Source organism: Lytechinus pictus, chromosome 19 (assembly GCF_037042905.1).
Source record: "Lytechinus pictus isolate F3 Inbred chromosome 19, Lp3.0, whole genome shotgun sequence".
Lineage (NCBI taxonomy): Eukaryota > Metazoa > Echinodermata > Echinoidea > Temnopleuroida > Toxopneustidae > Lytechinus > Lytechinus pictus.
The window spans coordinates 3,886,582-3,912,031 of record NC_087263.1 but is presented as its reverse complement, the minus strand read 5'-3'; the positions used below and the strand labels follow the sequence as shown (position 1 = coordinate 3,912,031).

General features: G+C 36.2%; 1 protein-coding gene across 3 annotated transcripts; it reads left to right on the top strand.

Moving 5' to 3' along the window:
• The first annotated feature begins 1,971 nt into the window (after window positions 1–1,971).
• Window positions 1,972–21,612, top strand: LOC129283184 (BTB/POZ domain-containing protein 10-like). 3 transcript variants are annotated; one of them, XM_064113632.1, is made up of 9 exons: window positions 1,972–2,068; window positions 6,099–6,439; window positions 9,636–9,768; window positions 10,588–10,690; window positions 11,757–11,877; window positions 12,702–12,799; window positions 13,668–13,878; window positions 15,351–15,404; window positions 16,827–21,612. In XM_064113632.1, coding segments are annotated over exons 1-9 (1,299 nt in total). In that variant the 5' UTR covers window positions 1,972–2,066; the 3' UTR covers window positions 17,063–21,612. The 3 variants fall into 3 exon arrangements, with proteins under 3 accessions (XP_063969702.1, XP_063969700.1, XP_063969701.1); XM_064113630.1 differs by having other exon boundaries at window positions 6,099–6,448; XM_064113631.1 differs by lacking the exon at window positions 1,972–2,068 and adding an exon at window positions 2,482–2,503 and having other exon boundaries at window positions 6,099–6,448.
• Window positions 21,613–25,450: the final 3,838 nt, after the last annotated feature.

Here is a 25,450-nt window from a genome sequence, read left to right as displayed (position 1 = left end):
ATTCTTTAGGGGCCAAAATGTGTAAAATGAAACCCGCGAAAAAGGGGGTTATTTTGCACACAGAGAAAAACTTGTTGAGGGGGTGTTTGGAATAATTTGGTCACGCATGTGTACAGCAATACATTTGACTGCCCCCCCCCCCCCGGCTTGGCTCTGACTCCATAAATTCAGGAAATATCGTTTGATTTTGGTTATGTATAGTACATGTAGGCCTACAGGCACTTCTTGACACCAGCTACATGTACATACATACTGAACATGTTTACTGAATAGCCACCCCCTTTTCATTCTCCCCTGTGGACTGTGGTCCCCCCTCCCCTAGCCTCTTGTCGAGGCCCTGTCGGCTGCTTTCCGAGCGAACATGGCAAAGCAAGGGAGAGAGCGAAGCAGAGCGCCGCGAGACAGGGCCTCTGGACATCTGACCCGAATTTCACCGACTTTCTTTTGTTTTTTGTTGTTTTTACCAATTCACCGACCAAAAACTGGTCGGTGAAAATCATCCAATGAGAGCGCGGGCTGCTATGACGTCATATTGAATATTCATGAGCTCATCTTGAATGGCGACCCGTGGATTCTTGGCGAAGAATGACGACGAAATATCAAAGAGCATTGAATATGCCTCTAAAATGCTGAATATTGACCGATTTAAGGATTTGCAAGTCGACAAAATTAACTCTGCACTGAAAGGACGAGATGATTTTGTAAATCTACCCACAGGATATGGAAAAAATGTTATCTTTCATGCGATTCCACCGGTCGAACCGGGGCGTCGATTATCGATCTCCGCTGTGCAGTGCAGTGAGGGAAGCTGGGGTGGAGTTGCTGGGAGTTGACTCGAGTCTGACCAGCGGCTAAGCAGTATCTCCCGGGAAGTTTCGGGGCGGTGATGGGTCTGTTACGGCCAGTAGTAGTAGTAGTAGTAGTAGTAGTAGTAGTAGTAGTAGTAGTAGTACCACTACTTGTATAGCATTTTGCAGGTTATATCCCCTTTAGTGTCCCGCAATTAAATGAATCCCCTGCAGAATAATTGACTACTATACTATATAGTATTCCGAACCCAAAACGAAACAGCTCTGACATTTCATTGGTTTACTCGGTGACCAGTAATATCATGACTCATGTATATTCATTAGGAAGACGTTCCTCATGAATATATAATTCAGTTCAGATGTCAAGAGGCCCTGGCTCGCGCCAGGCCTAATTCGCTTTGCGAATTAGGGAATCCCTCGCTTCGCTCGGGAAGCAGCCGCCAGGGCCTCGACAAGAGGCTACCCCTCCCCCTGCAACCTCACTCTCTGCCCCCTATGTACATGTACCATGATTCCTCTAATTAATACTTCCCCTCTCATAGTACATTGTCCTTATGAGTTATGATCCCCCGAACTGTTCTATTACTCTTTGATTGCTTATTAAAAGAAAATAATAAATGAGTGTTGATGGCTATTCACAGCTGGGATAAACCTTGTTGAATCTAGGAATTCAAGAATAAAAATTGATTTAAAAAAGAGTAAGTACTGTAATGTTCGGTTTTTATTATTATCCGAGCACTAGTCAATTCAATGTGTAGAGTTCATGTACAGTAATTCTAAAAGCATTAGTTCCTATATAAAATAGAGAATTCATATTTGTTTCATTTTCTATATTTTGAACATTTGATATCCTGTTTTTTAATCTCTATTTAATAGCTCAGAGCTCTGTAAAATACTGTATACATGTACATGTATGTAGATGTAGTGAGTGGATTTGAAACAGTGGGCTAGTCCTCGGTAGCCCCTTTAATCACTGCACTTCCCCCCACTGCTCCCCTGCCGGTCTGCATGTAAATCTTGCCTAATAAACAGCTTGTTGTTGTGAAAAGCGCTGCTCAAACCTCAGCCAAGTTCTCCTGGCAGTACCCCATACTTCCTGAAAGAACAAGTGCTTGAGGAGTACATGACAGTTTCTCCTGTAAATCTTGCACTTCCTGCGCATGTACACTGTCTTTTGTAGTCATTGTGGTTGTGGATTGCGGTTCATGTTCTTGCCTTTGTTGATGTTCCTACATGTACATGTAGGTCCTTGATACCATGTAAGTTGACGTTCTGCTCTTGAGAGAACTTTGATTTGTACACTTACATTGACATACTGTAGTTAACCATTTCAGATAAACTGCAAGTAAATTGACAGTTTTTCCTGTAAACCTTGCACTTCCTGTGTATGTACACTGTGTTTTGTGAGTTAATGTTACTGTGGTTCATGTTCTTGCCTTTGTGGATGTTACTACATGTAGGTCGCTGATACCATGTAAGTTGACATTCTGCTCTTGAGAGAACTTTGATTTGTACACTTACATTGACATAGTTACCGGTAACCATTTCAGATTAAACTGCAAGTAATGTGACAGTTTTTCCTGTAAACCTTGCACTTCCTGCACAAGATTTACATTGTGTTTTGTGAGTTGATGTTACTGTGGTTCATGTTCTTGACTTTGTGGATGTGCCTACGTGTAGGTCCTTGATACCATGTAAGTTGACGTTCTGCTCTTGAGAGAACTTTGATTTGTATACTTACATTGACATAGTTAACCATTTCAGATTAAACTGCAAGTAATGTGACAGTTTTTCCTGTAAACCTTGCACTTCCTGCGCAAGATTTACATTGTGTTTTGTGAGTTGATGTTACTGTGGTTCATGTTCTTGACTTTGTGGATGTGCCTACGTGTACAGGGCCTGACCTTTACTTTTTTCTTAGGGAGCCAGCCGGGCTCCTCAAGCACTTTTTTAGGGAGCCCGCATGGGTTTTAAGGAGCCCAAGTTTATCCCTTTTTTTTGCATAATACTGGTCATTACCTATTAAAATATTAAAGCACACCATCACGATACGTTTTTTGTTTAATAATCACCAGCACCAGTTGTATTTATTCAGGGTAAATCAGATTTTGACACCCCAACACACTTAGACACCGGTCACAAACACATAAGTCAATGACTTTTTTTTTTCATTTTTAATGCCCCCCCCCCTCAAAAAAAAAAATAAATAAAAAAAAAAGGAAATAAATTAAATACATAAACAAAATTGATTTTTTTTTCATGCTGAATCATGGATGTGGGTTGGTGTGTGTTTGTGTGGGTGTGACTGTGCGGTGGACTTGGATATACATGTATATGTTAAAAAAATTAATTCATCATCTAATTTCTACTCCAAATATTGTGTTTATATCAGTACAAAAACCACACAGGCTAAGTATGTCACATGTAGGCACATGTTACATGTACATGCATGTACCCTAACTTTTCCTGCAGTTCTTTGAAAACGCAGATCTCCACGAAAATTGCATTTTTCTATGGGGGAGTCTAAATTCGGTGAAAAAGTATTCATCAATAACTTAAATATATATCACAATGAAGAAACCATCCAACTTTATTGGTAGTTTAAAAAAAAAACCTGAAACGTAAACTCTATCTGAAACAGAAAATCACCATCATTGAGGCCTTTACTGACCGAATTGTCCCCCAGAGCTCAGGCAGAGAGAGAGAGCTCCGACTTGCAAAAGTGTCAGTGCGTGCGTGAGTAAAATCCGACGGCCTCCTAAAATCAGATGTTTCCATGTTTGATGATTTACTGTCTGATATTTACCCCCTCCCTTGAAAAAATTAAACAAAAGATTTTTCAGGAATAATTCACTACCGAGGTAAGTTATTTTGGATGTTAATAGGCGCCCTTTTGACAAGCAGAGCCGAAGTCTACATGACACAGAATCGTGATATCCCTAAGGGAAATGTGTGCATTGGAAATTACACACGGCGTAAATGATAATGGACCCCTGTACATGCAACTGTTTCTCGCACCGGTGTAGCCCGATTCTTTTTTCCATAGGTACCATGTGTGTGGAAAAACGTGGTACAGAAAAAAAGACGCAGCTAAGCAATTTGAAACTCGCTATTTTCGCTATTTTCAAGGTTTTTTATGATTTTGAAAACATAATTTAGACTTATAAAGCATGGATTAGTGTGCTGGTAAGAAATTGCTTTTTTGGTGGCTGGTACTAGAAAATCTTAGGGAGCCCACCGGGCTTTTTCAATTACTTTCTAAGGAGCCCGCAGAGGTTTTAGGGAGCCTTTTGCCACCGGGCTCCCGCCAAAATCGAGCCCTGGTGTAGGTCCTTGATACCATGTAAGTTGACGTTTTGCTCTTGAGAGAACTTTGATTCGTACACTTATATTGACAATGCCAAAACTTACAATTTAGATAATGCGAGGATCGTGACAGTTTCTCAGGACTGTAAACCTTGCACTTCCTGCGCATGTACATGTGCACTGTGTTTTGTAGATTGGGAGTCATTGTTGTTGTGGTATACATGTACATGTATGTTCTTGCCTTTTGAATGTGCCTGAAAAAGGCCCTGTAAGTTATGTTGTAATTCTTTTCAGGAGAGAAATTTTGATTTCATGATTTTCTGCTTTTCTTTTAGGATTTCGGATACTGCAAGAAGTGCAGTAGTTTCTGCTGTGCTGTAGACTAGCCTTTTCACACGTGAATCGTGAATCATCATTGTAATTAATGATTGCAATTCGTCTTTAGCATCATCAGACCTTTCACACACTCATTCGAAAACTGTGATTTGAATTTGAATTTCCGGGTGAAGGCTCTATGTGTCCTTGGTGACTTGTCAACCAAAGCACAGCGTCGCAAATACAAACTACTATGAGTGCATGACAATTGTATTATCTACGGAAGTGCTTTAAAGGTCACGCAAGCTCCGCCCCCCAAAAGATGTTTTGGAGGTCAAGCCTTTCACACGCAAAATTAGTACCAGAATTAGAGTGAAACTTAACTGGAATTCACCTTCGGAGTAGAATTTGAATTCGTGGTTGTGATTAGCGTTCCTGATTCCAATCATGTTCTAGTTTGGTTTCATACGTGCTAAAAATTCACACGTGCTAAAAATGTGTCATTAGCCTTATTATTCACTGGAATCATGCAAATTACAATATTTTTTACCGTGTGCTGGGGCCCGTAACACAAAACTTAGCAATGATCATAGAACATTTTCTACGATCGATTCCATTGACTACAATGTACAATCAACCGTAAAAATCAAGCGTACGATAAACCTTTGTGTTACGGGACCCTGGGCTTGAGAACAACATGTGTACAGTACATGTACATCACATACAGCCATGACCTTGATGTTGTTTTGTCTATTTTAATGTGTTTGTACATGTAGATGTCAGAGATTCTCATACAGTGTACACTCATTCTTCAGTGTTTACAAGTTTGCACATTGTGATTTGAAGGATATTGTTTTTACATGGCATACTTTTTTGTAGGTTCATATTTACCTTACATTTAAAGGCCTTGCCTTTTGACTAACATGTACATGTAAATGTGATGTGCAGTACATGCAATTTGGTTACATAGTAGAATTTACTGGGCATGTCTCACTTGAGGACTTACTTGCAGGTTGCAAATTTTATGCTACATTGTGATAAATATTGATTTAATTGATTTTATGTATACTTTTAACAGCACAGTTCAACAAGTAGTGAATTTGTCATTAGGGCGATAGAATGCCTTTTACATGAACACTGTAATTTTACAGTTTATTTGCATTCATTTGTAAGGTAAATTCAGCCACAATTTTTGTGTGCAGGTGAGTGGTTGAGATTCATAGCCTTAAAACTTATAAATATTTGTTTTGTATACATGTACATGTAAAGTCCACTTTTTCATCACACACTGGTCTGACTGGCTTCCTATGGGGGCTGGTGCCCTTATTTGCTAGAGCTCCTGTGAGTACTTAGCTGACCGGGCTTGCCCCTTAAATTGTCGGTGAACGGTGCAGCAAGGGCACGAGGGCACCAGGCCCCACCAGGATGTACATGTAGCTGGGAATTCTAGTGAGTCTAGTGAGTGATGATGCAAGACTGTACTGTAGTGTTTTAAGATATCTTTGTCGACTTCATTATTCTGTATATATATGTATAACAAATTTGAAGACCAGTATATGAGAGTGTACATGTATATTGCATTTTTGATCCATTATTTTCTTGGTAACTTGGAGACAATCTACATGTATGGAAAAGGTGAAATTTATTAATTTTTTTTTGCACTTTCAGGAGCTCCTATCCGCAAGTAGGGCTTTCTTCGTCTATGATGACAAGTGACACCCAATCGTCAAACACAAGAGCTCAACCTATCGAAGTCCGTTCCAATCGCGACGACTCGCCAACACACTCGTGCCTCAAATCGCCTTCCTCCTCTTTCAATGCTGCTCATATGATGTCAGCGCCGCCGCCTCAATCGTCGACCCCCTGCTCCTCCGTCGTGTACGCGGCTGCCCCGGCTTCCTCGGCAGCCAACGAATCGCGGAGAGGCCCGCCTTCCGACCTTGCCTCGACGACCATCACGATCACGACCATGAGCAACTGTACGAATCCCAGGAATCGTCGATCTGCATGTGAGCACGGTATAGGTCATTTCATGAATTACCATGAATGCATCATACTAATATGCAGATTAAACCTGCTCGTAATTACCGCTTAGGGCCACTGCACACCTTACGATTGCTCTGCGACCCTATTTTGGAATATAATGTACTAAAATTTGATGCAAATATTGAGACTTGGAATATCTTACCTTGTAAAGTTCGAAATCATGAGAGGAAATTCTGAGGAATACTTTTTATGTTTAAATCTAAGACCATGCTACATGTACATGCACCATCCTTAATAGAACAAAAGTGAATTTAATAACTTTTCTCAATGGCATCATAACAATCGTATGATTTGAAACCATTTTGACCTTTACTCCATAATACAGGCTTGCAATACTCCAAAATCGTTATATTAATTAGCATTCCTACAGTTACATTTGAACCTCAAATTAAAAGATACTCGTCATTCACATAATTTTCAGAAAATAAGAAAATTGCGACTTGTTCCGAAATTGGATCGTGGACCAGTCGCAAGGTGTGCAGAGGCATTTAGGGGTATGGTATGGTTCATTACGTCTGCGCAGTCCCCCTTGTCTGCGCATATGCGGATCTGCGCGACTCTAGTAAAAGAAGATATGTAGCAACCACAAACTTCACAGATGCAATACATAGAAAGGTATTCATTAAAAGATTCGACTCAAAATGGTGGAAAAAATAATGAATTTTGGGCATTTCTTGTGACAACCTCAAAATGCAGCCTTTCTCATCAAAATCCCTGAATTGTGTGTAAAGTGAATGGGTGCTTAGACATGGGGCACCCGTTTTTTGTTCAATCTGAAAATGACTGGCCGAGGTTTTTTCCAAGAAAATTATATATTTCTTTCAAATTTCTATGAGATTAGTAAGGAACATTATCAACTGCAAATTTTTGTGATATTAAGAAGAATTCATTATTATTCTTAAGTTGAATTGTTAGGTGTGCAGACATGAGCCCCCCCCCCCTTCATAATATGAAACTGGACTTTATGGGGCTGGTGCTCTCCATGAGCATACATATATCTACATGTATCTCCTCAGAATGTGGAGAGATTCAAAACAAAAGTTCCATCTTCTCTCAGTCATAGCATTTCATTTTTACATGTACATTGCCATGTGGAATGTGCTCTAAACGATGAATGAAAAATCCCTTAATCCTGTGCGTGCTGATGTTGCAATCTTGTACATTCTTACAAGTAAATTCAACAATCGTAATAATTAGTTTTCTCCCCTACCTTCAAATTAGATTTAAGCTAATAAAAGGCAATAGTTCTTGGATAACATCTATATAATAATAATAAGTATCAATGGTGCAATATGGAAATCTTGAATTAAAGAAAAAAATATGGAAACGATTCTCATTATTATCCCCCCAAAATTAATTCAGCGTGCAAAGAGTTAACAAAACTCTCCTTTTAATATGTTTATTGAAATTGATAATGAATGTTTAACAGAAAAAAGATAAACGATTTACCTGTTGGAAAGCGGTTATTGTTAGGGAAAAGAAAGGATGAGCTTTGGTGTGCCATAACCCACTCATGACATAATCCCCCTGCAAATTAACAACACTTCTGGGTTCCTTTTCTGCTGAGTTTTCTGTGAGGTATGTAGCCGAAATAAATATAAATTGACAAGATTACATGTACATGCATGTACCAAGTTCAGCAATTGCAAATTTGCAGATCTTGCATAAAAACAACTTTTAAGGTAATTTTAAAATTCTTTTGCAAATTCTTAGTCATTATTTTCCATTATGACTTAAATACCATTGGGCACAGTGTACTGTGTGCAGGAAATTGTGTAAACTGTACAGGACGGACAATTTTTTTTTTTATTTTTTAGGACGGACAATTTCTTGCTATGATTTCTATTCTTCTAGGCCGAAAAGTCTTTTTTTTGCCAAGCCACAATGGCCCGTATTCTGAAGTCAGGTTTAACCAAGACCATGGTCTAACTCTGTGCTAGAATTATGGGAAGCCAAAAGTGTCAAAATTTGTATTAAGTTGTATGTTTCTTATATTTACTGTGCTCTTTCCTGATTCATCAATGGTGAAGACAATCATCTATTTATACTTCGTATATAACAATTATGAATGATTTAAGAGCCAAATGAGCTGAAATATCTCTACTGTTAGTGATTTATGTAACAATTGGCTATCCATATTTAAACCACAACTTTAAACCTGAGTTTAAGTTAAACTCTACTTCAGGATACGGGCCAATAATATGTTTGACCCCCTCTCCCATGGACTTGTGCCCATTTGCAGTACCAAACAAGTTTGTGCTGGTTTGCAATTTAGCATGTTTGCATGAGGTTGTCAAATCACTTTTTATTCATTATTTATCAATCGTTCATAGTAAGCTTGAAGCTATGGTTAGAAAGTTTTTTGTTCACTTCCAATGCACTTGCTCTTGCCAGAGTTTGATATGTATAAATGGATAACATTGTGATGACCTGTAGTGCAAAAAAATAAATTAAATTGAAAAACGCAAAAATATGAAGAAAATTACGGCATGAACATCTTTGAAAGTTCATTTTAGTTATGGTTTTCACTTGAATGTGTTTTGTGAAAATGATACTTGGTAGGCATCATTTGTTCTGTGTGTGTTTTTGATGGATAAAATGACACTACATGTCATATCAAAATTTCGGATCAGTTTGATTCATGTATTTATGATTTTTTAAATCTTTTCACCTTATATGTTCCTTCTCTATTTCTCCTCTCTCCTCTTTGTTTCTCTCTCTCTGTCATCTTTTCTCTCTATATTTTTCTCCTACCACTCTCTTTCTCTCTCCCTCTTCCCCCTGTTTTCTACCTGTCCCCCTCTTTCTTGCTCTCTCTCTCTCCCCTCTGTTACACATATCTTCTCTACCTCTACCTCTGACTCTCTCTCTCTTTCTCCATCTCCACCTCTATATGTCACATCTTGATTTCTCACTCTCTAACAATCTCTCTTTTTCTCTCCTCTCGCTCTCATCACATTTTCTGTCCTTCATCTACGCCCTTTTTCTATCTGTGTCCCTCTTGCTTTCTCTCAACTCACTCTCTCTCTCTCTCTTTAATACTTTCTCCTTTTCTGTCACCTTGTCTCTCTCTCTTTCTCTTTCCCTCACCCCCTCTACATGTTACATCTTGAGTTCTCACTCTCTTACATTCTCTCTCTCCAACCCTCTTTCTCACAGGTATGGCTAGAAACCATGTAGGTGTGGCCGGCCAGTTCAAGTTAGCCGATCGTGTAACCCTGATCGTTGAGAACACTAGATTCGTAGTAGATCCCTCGCTCTTCATCGCTCATCCAAATACCATGTTAGGAAGGTAAGGATTTGCCTTAATGATAATCGTTACATTTATGTAGTGCTTTAATACATTACTGTATGTTTCTTATCGCTTTCACCGGTCATCGCATCCTGGCGTGCCGGCACACGATGTATGCACTTTCTCCACTCCTTTGGGAGCATTCCAACAAGAGTTCAAAGACTCAATTGCTAGGCAGACCTCAAAGTTCTTTGGGAGTCTGCTTTTATGGGAAATTGATTATTATTTGCTAACCCCAGACTTCTTGAAAAGCACAAGAAATATCTGTAGTAGAGATTTCCTGGGGGAAGGGGGAGGGAAACAAACTTTTATTTACCAGCGAGAAATTTGTTGGCCAAGCCTGCTTTTAATAGCCTCATGCAGTTGGCCAGATCAAGTGGGTTTTTCTTAAACCATTTACCCCCCCCCCCCCAAAAAAAAAAATGTCACAAGTCACTTGTAAAGTCGCTCGTAACTTACGAATAGTTTTATGAAATACCCACCAGGGAAAATGAGTTATTTACTATAAGTGCAAGGTGGGGCATTGCATTACGTCTGCTGGTCATCAATGTCATTACACCCTGGGTGATTTACATCTAAAGAGTGTCAAATTCCCCTTGAAAAAGTGAAAAAATCTGTAACATTTCATAAACATTAAGCAAAGTAATTCAAGCCTTCCTTGTTTTGCGAAGATATAGATATAATGAGTAAGGAAGTGTGCAATTAAACTTCTGTTACAGTACAATTGCAGACAAAAGTCCCATGATTTTATGTGACATTGTGAAACATTTTGTAGTTCTAACAGCTTGTAATGCCATTATTTCTCCTGCAAATTCACAGAATGTTTAGCAATGGTGTGGACCATACTATGACCAGACCTAACGATAAAGGAGAGTATGAAGTAGCCCATGGGATATCAGCTGAAATCTTTTCATCCATTTTAGTAAGCCAGCAAACTTTTTGCCTCTTCAATACAGTTTGTGAATTATAAGTTAAAGTTTCAACAACTTTTACTTAAATGATTGCTGAGAAAAGTTTTTTTTTTAATTTTGTGTCCTAATCTGAAAAATTAAATATAAAAAGAAGAATTAGAAGTAATTCATATAGCAGAAATCTTCTCATTCATTCTAGTAAGGCAGCAAAACAAACTATTTGCTTTTTCAATACAGTTTGTGAATTATAATGTAGGTTTAGCTTTCAACAGCTGTTACTTAACGATTTCTGACAAAAATTTCTAATTTTGTGTCCTAATGTGGGATATTAAAGAGACGAAAAGGAGAATTTGAAGTAGCCAGTATCAGCTGAAATCTCATTCATTCTAGTAAGCCAGTCAAAACAACTCTTTTGTCTTTTCAATTGCGTTTGGGAATTAAAAGTTTAGGTTTCAACACCTATTAAGAAATGATTGTTGGCAAAAGTTCCTGATTTCTTGTCTTAATGTGAAAAAATATAGGAAAGGAGAATATAAAGTAGCCTATGTCGTATCAGCTGAAATGTTATCATCCAGCCAAACTCTTTGCCTTTTCAATTAAGTTTGAGGGCAAAAATAAGTTTATTTTTGTTGAGTGTATAATGGCATATAACTGACGGGTTAGAGTTACAGGGTTACAGTTCTATGCCCACAAGAAAGATTCAAGATTAAGATTATTTTTTTTGTGTTCATGAATGCAAGTAATCAAAGAAATTTTTAGCTTCCAATGGCTTTCAAATACATGCATGTACAACTGATGGAAAATACAATAGGTCATACATACTTTACATGAAGAAAACTATCTACATTGCTATTATATAATTTATTGAAATTGATACCCTTTGGCATGATAATACGTGTAAAATTGTTATACCATGAAAAGAATCATAATTTTGTTCTCTCCTTTTCAACGACTTTTGCAAAGTTGGTTTTATTTATTGTCCATCCATCATATTTGGTCAAGATCTTAGAGATCTCAGAATATGTGTGACATTATGAAACTAAATATCATGATTGATTTTCTTTCTTTTTTTAAAAGGATTTCTACAAAGTTGGTTGTATTCGTTGTCCACCCAGCGTGTCTATTCAAGATCTCAGAGAGGCGTGTGATTATCTACTTATACCCTTTACAGAAGAAACCATCAAGTGCAAAAATTTAAGTAAGCAATGGTACAGTCCCATTTCCCCTACGGCGGCCGTACGCCGAGTCGAAAACAGCCGTTTTATTCATTTGTATTCAAGCCACCTGTATGTAGCTGGTACAAAAAAATGATAAAACGTCTGTTTTGACTTGCGGTAAGGCACGGTAGAGCAAATGTGACTGAGGTATTATCAGTTGTAAAGTACTAATTGAATGTTGTAGGCTTGGAAGTTTTAATTATGCAGGATTCCCAGCTCATCAGGGAAAATTATTTTACTTTTTTCCAGTTGGGGAAAAATCAGGGAATTTTATAAAAAAATACCTCAAATCAGGGAAAAATGCCTCAAATGAGAGAAATATCAGGGAGTTTTGATTGGCCCAAAAATCGAAAGCATGGCAGTCAGACTCTGTTATATTTTGTTGCATATCAAAACAACATCCACAATTGAATGACTGGTTATGGTGGTTTTTTAGTATAGCCTCTTTGACTGCAGTACAGTTTTTATACTGAAAATACATGTAAAACATGCGAAACTGGGAATGTGTTAACTTCATCAAGGAAAAATCAGGGAACTTTGTTTTCCTTGAAAAGCTGGGAGCCCTGATTATGTAAAGAGATATATAGTGTTTCCACAAGCAAGTATTTTGGAGGACAAACAATAAAAACCGATACATGAAACTGATGAATCATTGTTTTTATGGTCTGCTGCACGTGCTTCCCATCCCTATGCCCTCCGCTGTTACGTCATCTGAAACTTCTCTATTGCACTACAGAAAGAGAAACTAATAACAACAATCGGATGCAGGATTATATTGATAAAGAATTTTTTTCTTGTTTTACAGGATGCCTACTACATGAGATTTCAAACGACGGTGCCAGGCAAGAATTTGAGAAGCATTTAGAAGCAGCGTTGCTACCAGAGATGGTCAACTGTGCACAGGTAAGTAATAATGATAATTGTCAGCTCTTGTATAACGCATAACACATTATGAATAACGTCTCTATGCGCTTCCAAAGGACTTGGATATTATTACCCCGGCTGTAGCTCAAGCAGCTTTCCAGTGCTCGGCATTTAAAGGGATAAATTCCTGCCAGGTACCAATTCACCTCACCTGGGTTGAGTGCAGCACAATATGGATTAATTTTTTGCCGAAGGAAACTACGCCATGGCTGGGATATGAACCCACGACCCTCTGTTTCAAAGTAGCAAGTAGAGCTGCCTGATATAGCGCCCTAGTTATATTGTGCCACCTTGTGTCATAGGTATTGTAAAATGTGTAAGTCCTGCTTATGAAAGTGACCGAGAGATTGAAGAGCGCCATCGTTGTTAACTACTACTCCAACAGTAAACAGCTGTCCCTTGCGGCTCCTGTTGAGAATTCTAAACATCCTCAAATAAATTGCATGATCCAAGTACTGTTGTGACTGTACTCTAATTTCTTTACTGTTGTGGTGGCAGCGGTGGGATACAACAGTTGGATACATCTTATTGGCTGAAAAGCAAGGCTGACATAGTGAAAGCATTGAAAGATAAATGAAAGTAGCTGTATTATACACTGAATTCACAAGAAAGTCTATATAACCAAGAATATATCATGATGGATTCAGATTTGGTACATTTATCCATTAAGTGATCTTATTATATTATTATTATTGTTGTTGTTATCATTATTTATTTTTTATTATTCATTATTTTTTATTATTATTATTGTTGTTATTATTTATTATTCATTATTATTATTATTATTATTATTATTATTGTTATTATTATTATCATAAAATGTCTTGTTTTATTTGCATTTACACAGAAAGGAGAGAGAGAGTGTCATATTGTTATCTTGCTAGAGGATGACGTAGTGGAATGGGATCCTGACTATCCTCCGGCAATGGGAGAGGAGAACTGCCAAGTCATCTACAGCACCTCCCTCTATCGGTTCTTCAAGTACATCGAGAATAGGGACGTGGCCAAGTCAGTGCTGAAAGACAGGGGTCTGAAGAAAATTAGACTAGGCATAGAAGGTAATTTTTTTTAAGTCGGATAATAGAATTCTGGGCCCCGTCTTACAATCAATTGTAACTATGGAAATCCATCAGTGTCATAATTTTTTCTACAGGAAATTTGCACAATGTCTTTTGTAAACTAAGAGAAGCACAACGAATTAAAAAAAAACATTGAACGCATGAATATATATCATAGTTAGAAAATATTTTGAACAGACATGCATAATAGATGTTGACGTTCCTGGCCGTCCATAGTTGTGATTGATCAGATCTGTCACAACTCTTTGTAAGACAGGGCCCTGAATAATCATCATTTCCGTCAATGCTGACAGAAAGGAGTCTGAAGAAGATTGGACTAGGCATAGAGGGTATTTTTAAAAAGTTACTGCTGAAATATAAAGAGTGTGATGAAGATGATGCTTGGTATTTAAGGTATGTATTTAATCTTGGTGCTAATAAATGGGGATCTGAATTAGATTAAAGTAATCAATCATAGAAGCCAAGACTTGACATGCCTTGACAGGAGGCTGTTGCATGCAGCCCCCATTCCACAGAGGGGAGACCTTTGAAGGACATTTGAAAGACCAAAATTGACAAGGTCTTACAGCAGTCTCTAAAAAGATCACTGAAATTTGTAATCTCTGTGGAATGGCTCTGAAAGACTTCTCAAAGAACTGTGAAAGACTGATTGATACTTCTTGTCGGCCCCCATTCCACAGAGGGGAGACCTTTGTAGGACCTTTCAAAGACCAAAAATTGGCAAGGTCTTACAGCAGTCTCCAAGATCACTGAAATGTGTCATCTCTGTGAAATGGCTCAGAAAGACCCCTCAAAGAACTCTGAAAGACTGATGGATATTTCTTGTCTTACTGGACTTAGACAAGTCCTATAGATATCTTCAATGGTCTTTCGGAGATCTTTTATGCAACAAGTGATCTTTCAGAATTCTTTCCATGGACTCTCACTGTCTTTCAATGATCTTTCAATGATCTCTCATGAGTCTTACGGTGATCTCTGAAAAAATCTTGAGAGACTGTCGAAAGATCATGGAAAGATTAGTAAAAAATTTGAAAGTTCATAGAAAGACAGCTTTAAAACTGCTGAAAGACCACCAAAAGACCATTTTCCTGAAAGACCGCTAAAAGGCTGTTTTGAATAGTTTCAAAAAGTTTTGGGACTCATGAGGACCACAAAGACTATTGAAAGATCCATCAGGAATTTGTAAAAGATCTCTGAGATCTTTGAAAGTTGATTGAAAGACTTTTGAAAGATCAAGCAAGTTTCATGGTCTTACAGCAGTCTTTCAGAGGTCTTGCTCTCTGTAGAATGGGTTTTTTTAGGAATCCTACTTCCAAAGTAGCCTCCCACATTTTCATTGGTATAAACCATGCCCATAGTTCAGATATCTTTTGTCAATTTTTACTCCAAGGTATGAGCTTCAAAGCTAACAGTTTTCTTTGTTTTCTTGCTTTTTTTATTGCTTTCATCAGGTTATCCAACCTACAAAGAGAAGATCAAACAGAGACCAGGAGGAAAACCAGAAGGTATTTATATATATTCAGAGTTTAGTCAAGTAAAACTATTTAATAACACTGAGACAGATGGTCCAAAGACTAATATGCATCTTGACAAAGTGTATGTACAAATCGTGTTTTTGTCTCACCTGCATAGCAGAGTGAGACTATAGGCGCCGCTTTTCCGACGGCGACGGCGGCGGCGGCGGCGTCAACACCAAATCTTAACCTGAGGTTAAGTTTTTGAAATGACAGCATAACTTAGAAAGTATATGGACCTAGTTCATGAAACTTGGCCATAAGGTTAATCAAGTATTACTGAACATCCTGCCTGAGTTTCATGTCACATGACCAAGGTCAAAGGTCATTTAGGGTCAATGAACTTAGACCATGTTGGGGGAATCAACATCAAAATCTTAACCTAAGGTTAAGTTTTTGAAATGTCATCATAACTTAGAAAATATATGGACCTAGTTCATGAAACTTATACATAAGGTTAATCAAGTATCACTGAACATCCTGCATGAGTTTCACGTCACATGACCAATGTCAAAGGTCATTTAGGGTCAATGAACTTTGGCCGAATTGGGGGTATCTGTTGAATTACCATCATAACTTTGAAAGTTTATGGATCTGATTCATGAAACTTGGACATAATAGTAATCAAGTATTACTGAACATCCTGTGCAAGTTTCAGGTCACATGATCAAGGTCAAAGGTCATTTAGGGTCAATGAACTTTGGCCAAATTGGGGTATTTGTTGAATTACAGCCATAAATTTGAAAGTGTGTTGGTCTAGTTCATAAAACTTGGACATAAGAGTAATCAAGTATCACTGAACATCCTGTGCGAGTTTCAGGTCACATGATCAAGGTCAAAGGTCATGTAAGGTCAAAGAACTTTGGCCGCGTTGGGGGTATTTGTTGAATTGCCATCATATCTCTATAAGTGTATTGGTCTAGTTCATAAAACGTGGAAATACGAGTAACCAAGTATCACTGAACATCTTGTGCGAGTTATAGTAGTTTTCAAAATCAGCACTGCTGCTATATTGAATCGCGTGATGCAGGTGAGACGGCCAGAGGCATTCCACTTGTTACAAATATAAATCACAAAAGATTAAGTCATACAAAAAAGAATAAGTCATACATTAACACAATCAAGACCCAGAACAAGACGCATAACGCTGGTCAAGGGTCAACTTGGATCCACAGGAGGTCAGACCTTAGACAAACATTTACAGCAGTATTGACAACAAGGGAAAATATATTAATTTTTTATGGTCTGTGAATGGCAGTTAATTTTCTATGTTTCTTATTAAATTTTGACAAGTAAAACTTTGCATTCAAATGCTTGTTAATAGTAAGATATTGGTGTGACCGATAAATTTCAACCGTCTTATCGGCCTCTGCATTATGTACTCACACATTTACATTGCATCTATATTGGCAGTGATCTACAACTATGTCCAGAGGCCTTTCCTGCGAATGTCTTGGGAGAAGGAGGAGCACAAGAGCAGGCACGTCGACTTCCAGTGCGTCCGCAGCCGATCCATCCCCAACCTTGCCACCCTCGCCGGTGTCGACGCCGCTCCGGTCAACCCGGACCTCGCGGTGGCGCCGCCAGAGGGCGCTGCAATGCTGCTCCAGCATCATATTCCGGATCCAGACCCAGAACAAGACGTTTAACGGGGGTCAAGGGTTGACTTGGGTCCATTGGAAAGTCAGACGGAGATCGGCCTCCTGTCAGCGCTGCAAGCAAATGCTCTAAGGATCGTTCTTGATTTTGATTCCGCACGGTTATCGGAGGAGAAAACTTGATGTCTTTAAACTTGCATGTCACGCGTGCCGCATGCATGGATTTCAAATCATCGTAAACCACTTCAGCATGTCGTAGGGAACAGCGTAGGACCGGATCACAAGCACTTGGGATGCATCTCATCCCCGAACCACCACCCATCTGCTACAAACTTTGCAGTGACATGCGCTTATTAACGTCTTTCAGTGGCAGGCGACGGTGATGGAGATAACACACTATAACCCACAAGAGCAACTCGTATTGAAATATTACCAAATGTTTTGTTACTTTATACGAAGATGGGTTTAGGTGGCTGTTGGTTTTTTGTCTGTTTGTGTACATGCGGATTGGTTGTTATTATTATTCATATTAAGTGCCAGGGGAATGTTAATTCTACCATTTATTGTGTCATGTGAATCTAACAAAAATGCACAAAATAGCCAATCTCATGCTTTGTTTGAATTAGGTGGAGTGATTTAGAAACTATATATATATTGATTTCAAGGTATTGATTGAAATATAGATGAAACTCTGTGGCGAGGGGTGGCTGTTTTACTTACTTTCTTGCTTTGAATATGATAAATGTTTGATCTACTGTGCCATAAAAAGGATAGTTATATTAATAATTTCAATGATAGTAACTGAGGATACTATCTTAAGTAAGATGATAGAAATATAAGTGTATTGTACAAGCAGTCTCATGTCGCATGAGGGGGATGGTAAGGCATAAAGGGTAATTCTTGAGATCTTGGCAATGCAAGTCCATATGAATTATTACTAGCTACTCTTGAGCTAATTATATATTATGTTAGATGATATTATCTTTCCTTGATCAATTTTTATTCAGCTAGGTGCATGCCTGCAGTAGTATGGGGTTAATGATAGTTGGGGGTTAAGAAAACATCATGAGAAAAGGGTATAAGTTTGCAGTATAGTGAGTAATAAGGTTGCATGTCAGCATTGACCATGCCGATTGATCCATTAATCTAAAGTAGCTCATGAATAATACATGCTCTGCCCTCAATGCCAATATCCATAAGGCCTCAACGACCGTACCCATTTTCTTTTTGCTAGTCTGCAGGCACAGACCTGGATTGAAATTTTGATCAACAAGTGTGTCTCCATGCAAAGACTAGCACATACAAAACTTGCTGTTTCAATTCAGTAAACAAACTTTGATCAACAAGTGTCTCCATGCAAAGATTAGCATATACAAAACTTGCTGTTTCATTTCAGTACACAAACTTTGATCAACAAGTGTGTCTCCATGCAAAGATTAGCATATACAAAACTTGCTGTTTCATTTCAGTACACAAACTTTGATCAACAAGTGTGTCTCCATGCAAAGATTAGCATATATACAAAACTTGCTGTTTCATTTCAGTACACAAACTTTGATCAACAAGTGTGTCTCCATGCAAAGACTAGCAGATACAAAACTTGCTGTTTCAATTCAGTACACAAACTTTGATCAACAAGTGTCTCCACGCAAAGACTAGCATATACAAAACTTGCTGTTTCAATTCAGTACACAAACTTTGATCAACAAGTGTGTCTCCATGCAAAGACTAGCATATACAAAACTTGCTGTTTCAATTCAGTACACAAACTTTATCAAAAAGTGTCTCCACGCAAAGACTAGCATATACAAAATTTGCTGTTTCAATTCAGTACACAAACTTTGATCAACAAGTGTGTCTCCACGCAAAGAATAGCATATACAAAACTTGCTGTTTCAATTCATAACACGAGGCATTGTAGGCTGGCATATTCAGACCCTTAATTTGAGTGAAGGGTTTGCACAGCAGACTTGTCTTTCGCTATCTCACACTGACTCTTCTCGTCTCACTCCCTGCTTGGTGTGGATAAAAGGTTGAGCCACTAGATCCTGTGTGAAAAATAATTTGTATTTGTTGCATCCACAAGATCCTGTTAGAAAAATAATTTTGCATTTATTGGCTGACTTTTGTGGATTTGAATCACATCTCTTGCTGAATTTGTTATGTTTATTAAGGAGAAAGAAACGGTAGTGGGATAATGTATTAGTATAGATATTGGGAGCTGCAAATTATTGTAGATTTGATCAATATGCTCTAAGCTATAGTAGCATAGTAGCGTACACAATCTGTTACATTTAAATGGGAACATTTCATGTTAGGATTATAAATGCAGAAATCATTTCTTTTTTCTTTAAAGATTGCCTTCGCTTTGAGGGAGCAACATCTATTTATTGTTGAAAGGAGAATTAATATTTATTTAATATGATCAGTTATTTTGAAAGAAATCAGTTTATCAACTCCAAATAAAGGGGGGGGGGGGGGAAGAGGATTGTATATATACATTTGGATTAGATTTTAAAAATCAATCTAATTGTAGCTCGATTATTGATTTAGTCCCCTTTCATAGACCGAATGGCAAATTGGTTTTATTCCCTAACATGTATTGGGGTGTCGTGGTGTAGTGGCTAAGACTCTCGTTATTCAATCCGAGGGACGTGGGTTCGATTCCCAGCCATGGCATGGTTTCCTTCAGCAAGAAATTTATCCACATTTTGCTGCACTCAACCAAGGTGAGGTAAATGGGTACCGGCTGGAAATAATTCCACAAAAAGCTGTGCGCACCGAAATCGGCTGACCACCTTGGCCGGGATAATATAGGAGCGCCTTATACAAGGTGGCTACGTGTGCTATATAAATCCTATATTATTTATTAACAATGTGGGAATTAATTTTTCCCAAGTGTCTATAAACTGTTGAGTTTGTATTTCCCTCTTCTCGGAATACCACAGCAGACTCTCAAGAAATGTAAAATTAATTTCAGAGCTATGGATTCACCCCCCCCCCACCCCGCTCTATTATGTCCAGTTTATTCAATATTTTGTATTCAATATGTTAGGATAATGTTATGCCAAGAAGCAGTTTGGATGACATCATGTCTCATATATAGGTGCTGTGATCTTTAAATCATAGCACAATGCTTTTGTCTTACCTTTACTATCAAATACTTAAAATATGTATCCTTTTGCAATTAAATATCGATGATGATAATGATAGCCAAATATTATTGATAAATATTGATAAAATGTAAGTATAATTACTAATTGAAATATTATAGATATGAAATCGTATCCAATGTTGTTTTGACTCTGCTATTGTATACATGGCAGTATGAAAGTCTACTTTTTTAAGCTAAGATCTAAAATTCAATGTCCCAAATTCACAAAGGTGGTTTTAAATCTTTGGTTTGAAACCATAGTTTATGTAGGTTTCATGCATTAATTCTGATTGATTTAGTGCGTCTATGATCAAAGAGCCCAGGGTCCCGTCTTATAAAGAGTTCAATTGATCTATCAATCTTAACTGTATGGAAATCTATCCATACCATAATTTTTTTCTACAAAAAATTTGCACAATCTCCTTGGTAAATAAAGAGAATCACACTGAATCTTCAAGAGAATGATGAATGTATACATGTACATCATATCTAGAACATGATTTGAACAAACATACATTTTAGGTGTTGATGTTGCTGGTCGTCTATAGTTGTGGTCGATTGGATCAATCGCAACTCTTTGAAAGATGGGGCCATATAATATAATGAATGTGTGCTTTTGTAACAGGGGACTAAATTCATACATGTTTAATTGAGGAAAGTGCATTCACTTATTGAGCCCTGTGCCTGAGATATCTTGGGCAAAGGTCCGTATAAAATTATGTTTTATATTGAAATCAAAAGCGTGTTTAGCAGGTATATGTGAATGAGCCGTCTGTTTAATTTCAGGGGGGGGTGTACTCACTAAATAAGGCATACGGGGATGTGCCGCTGGAATGGGTTGCTTTTTTGCAAGAAATCCCTAAACATGGGGTATGGTTTTATGCTGGAAATGGAAAATCCCTAAACATGGCCCCAATTTGTAGATACTGGCCTTAAACATATTCTCCTCCAATGTCTTAGGTGCAAATACGAAATGACCTTGCATTTTGGGTGATAACCTTTTTTTTTTTTGCATGTCAAATTTTCCAGGGGAAAATGCCCCCCCCCCCTTTTGGAAAATCCTGGATCCGCCCCTGTAATAAATCCGTAATAATGGGTACCATTTTAGCCAAAATGACCCATAAATATGGGTATGGGTTTAGAATCCTCAGCCGCACACCCCTGTCCAAACCAAATCTTCATGTAAGTACCTCCCCCTCCTCAGTTTAAATAAGTTGATTCAAATGAAACAATGGATTCATTAATGTTCTAAACTTACTGGCAAGCATGAATTTAGCATGTCGTGATAAAACTGCGCATTCATGGACTCAGTATATGCACAGAAGTACTGTAAGCGTTATTTATGCATGAAATCTGCAATTTCCCATGGTTAAGTCCAAAAATTCAATACCACCTTAATGAATTTGTGTCAATGTTTTTACAGTGCAGTATTTTTTTTTTTTTTTTTTACACAACTCTGTATGCAGTATAAGAGTCCAGGGTTTATCCAACCATTTAAAAAATTTTAAGGCATGTTATATAAGCCTGTCATAACAACAAGTTGTTTAAATGTAAACGTTGAAATTTTTTAATCAACTTGTTTAAAGCTTTAAATAACTTGTTTAAAACTTTAACCAACAATAAAAGAGTGACGGGCTTTAATAGCGTACTTAAACTTTCAAACATCGTTTTCTTACAGTGTGTCATCTCCATTATTCTTCTGCAGAAGAGTAGGGGATTGAATTTGGAAATTTGAGATTACTTTTTTATTCATAAACAATAGAACTTTACAAATAGTAACATAGATAATAGTATTCATGTTGATTGTTTTGTACATGTACCTCTGATTATTTTTGTTTGAATTGCAGAAGCTAGAATCCTACAACTTGTTATAGATATCAACAGGCATGATAGAAATCTAGATTAAGCTATTAGCCAATGAGATTACAGGATTACAGTAGCTTATAACATAACTCTCAGAGATTTCTGAAACTATGTTTAGTGTTAATGTTTAAACAAATAGAAACAAGGGTGAGAAGTCTGGGTCAAATTTGTCATTAGCCAATCAGATTGCTGTATTTCAGTAGCTTATAACATCGAACTGAAACTTGCCATTGTTTTCTACATGTAGTTTTATAAAATTTGGTTCTCGAGTTTGTGCCTCCCTTCCTGGGTCTGGGTCCTGTACCACAAAGCATAGAAATTCATCATACATTAAATTTTTACAAGTGATTGTACCTTATGGTGGATGGAATCGATCGTAAAAGAATCGATCTATGATTAATTGATAAGCTTTGTGAGACAGATCCCTGGTCATGTTTTGATTCAACAGACATCTACTGAGCTTCCCCATTTGTCATATGAAACTTGTGTACATTACTTCACGTTGAAATTCATAACTGATATATTTATTAAATTCTGTATGTTTTTATATTTGAAATTATGTTTATATGTATATGCTTTAATTTCTTTAATTGCTTTTTCCTGCTTAATACTATACTGTTTTTTCCAATTTATTACCTGCAGTTTCATATTTCTGATAGATATAATGTAACGTAGATTTCAATGTTTAATTGTGGTTAACTTTCTTTAATACCATAGAATTATATAATGAAAATTTGATTATCTTCATATATTTAAAAAAAAGTATGAAAAATTATATTTTGCTGCTTGATACTGCACCAAGCAGTCCAGTATGAGGCGCCGAATGTACCAATATTATATAGAACAATTATTTGTTATATAATCATTATTTATTAAATACTAACTATTATTTATATATAATTTACATTTTATTTGTAAATAACTACTATTATATAAAATATCATTTCTAATTATTTATATATAATTCCAAGTAATACTTCATTATTTGTAAATAATAATAGTTCGACATTCCATTATTTATAAATAATGATTATTTGTTTTTCATTATTTATAAATAATGATTATTTGTTTTTCATTATTTATAAATAATGATTATTTGTTTTTCATTATTTACAAATAATGATTATTTGTTTTTCATTATTTATAAATAATGATTATTTGTTTTTCATTATTTATAAATAATGATTATTTGTCTTTTATTATTTATAAATAATGATTTTCGTTTTTCATTATTTATAAATAATTTGTTGAGTTTTCCATTATTTATAAATAATGATTATTTGTTAAATAATGAAAACGTCTACTTCATTATTTATAAATAATTTTTTCGAGTGCACCATTATTCTCATTATTTATAAATAATCATTATTTAATGTTCGAGTTTTCCATTATTTATAAATAAAGATTATTTGTTAAATAATGAAATATCTACTTCATTATTTATAAATAATAATTTTGTTTCAATATCCATTATTTATAAATAATCATTATTTATAAACAATTTTTACAGTTTGCCATTATATACAAATAATAATTATTTATATACAAATAACCATTATTTATTAAATAATGCCATTATTTATTAAATAATGGAAAACTCGCTATAACATGCAAATGTGGGACCGCCCATGATATGAATATTCATGATGCGATTTCCTTTTTCGTGATTTTTCTTCACAAATTTTTGTCCATTTCCTCTTCATAATGACATTTCTTGAAGCAATTTTCTAGGGATATGGTCTGATTGTAATATTCTTCATTTTCTATATAACCTTGTCTTCGTAGAAATATCAAAAAGTGTAATTTTATACGATTTTTCCTACAGTTCACAATCCCCATAGGCGCGCGTGTATCGTAGGGACAACCTGTGAATCGACGGAGTGCTCTTCATCGAAATACTACGTTGGTTGGTCCCCGGAAGTGGCGGGCGGAATTTAGCCCGAATCCTCGATGGAAGTCGATCAAGTGCATATGAGCTGAGAGAGTGAAATATCAGTGTACTTGTACAGGCCCTTCTACTTTTTATAAATATTTATTGTTGCTTTTTTTGTTAAGTTAATTTTTCCTGGTGTAGAGATAAGTTTCAGTTCTAATAATGCACTTCAAATACATTTTGGAGTGTCTGTTTGAGGCGTTTGGGGCGATTTCACCCTGGCCCCAAAATGCTCGCAACGACAATACGGGGCCATGGTGACCCCTAAATTTTTAAAAACTTATTTTTCTATTGAAAATTATCACAAAATTCACCAAAAGTGTGCACGAAAGCCTTCGTATTTCACTTTTGAAAAAAAAAACTTATTTAACAAATAATCTTTATTTATAAATAATGGAAAACTCGAACATTAAATAATGATTATTTATAAATAATGAGAATAATGGTGCACTCGAAAAAATTATTTATAAATAATGAAGTAGACGTTTTCATTATTTAACAAATAATCATTATTTATAAATAATGGAAAACTCAACAAATTATTTATAAATAATGAAAAACAAATAATCATTATTTATAAATAATGAAAAACAAATAATCATTATTTATAAATAATGAAAAACAAATAATCATTATTTGTAAATAATGAAAAACAAATAATCATTATTTATAAATAATGAAAAACAAATAATCATTATTTATAAATAATGAAAAACAAATAATCATTATTTATAAATAATGGAATGTCGAACTATTATTATTTACAAATAATGAAGTATTACTTGGAATTATATATAAATAATTAGAAATGATAATTTATATAATAGTAGTTATTTACAAATAAAATGTAAATTATATATAAATAATAGTTATTATTTAATAAATAATGATTATATAACAAATAATTGTTCTATATAATATTGGTACATTCGGCGCCTCATAGTCCAGCACTTAAAAATCCCACAAATTAAATCAGTTTGCAAGGTTATTCCACCAAAGTATTTTCAACTTGCGAGGTTGTTCCCACAATTTAAATCATCTTGTAAAGTCATAATTATTAAGGCTCACACAACATTTCTTGTACTAATTAAACATTTGAGTCTTTAAATAAGGCAATTCATATACATGTATGATCTTTCGTAAGGCAAATTTAGATATGACTTTTTAGACTGCTGCAAGACGTTTTGGGTCAGAAATTATTTCACTGAGGTACCTGTATGGTTCATGAATAGCTACTTCCCGCATTGTAGTCATTGAGCCATAGAGTAGAGTTTGCTTATGGGTGTCGGTACCGTCATGTTTCATGTACACTTTTACTCGAAGATGAAAACAATGTGATGTGTTTTGTATTTCATGCCATCGTTGAAAGAGAAGAAAATGCTGCAGTGTTGTTTGCCATATCCGAACCGCCACTGACCATTCTTGTATGATTTTAGTTTGGAAAATGTAGAAAGAAAATAGTAATGAGCTTTCGCTTGAATTGCTATGT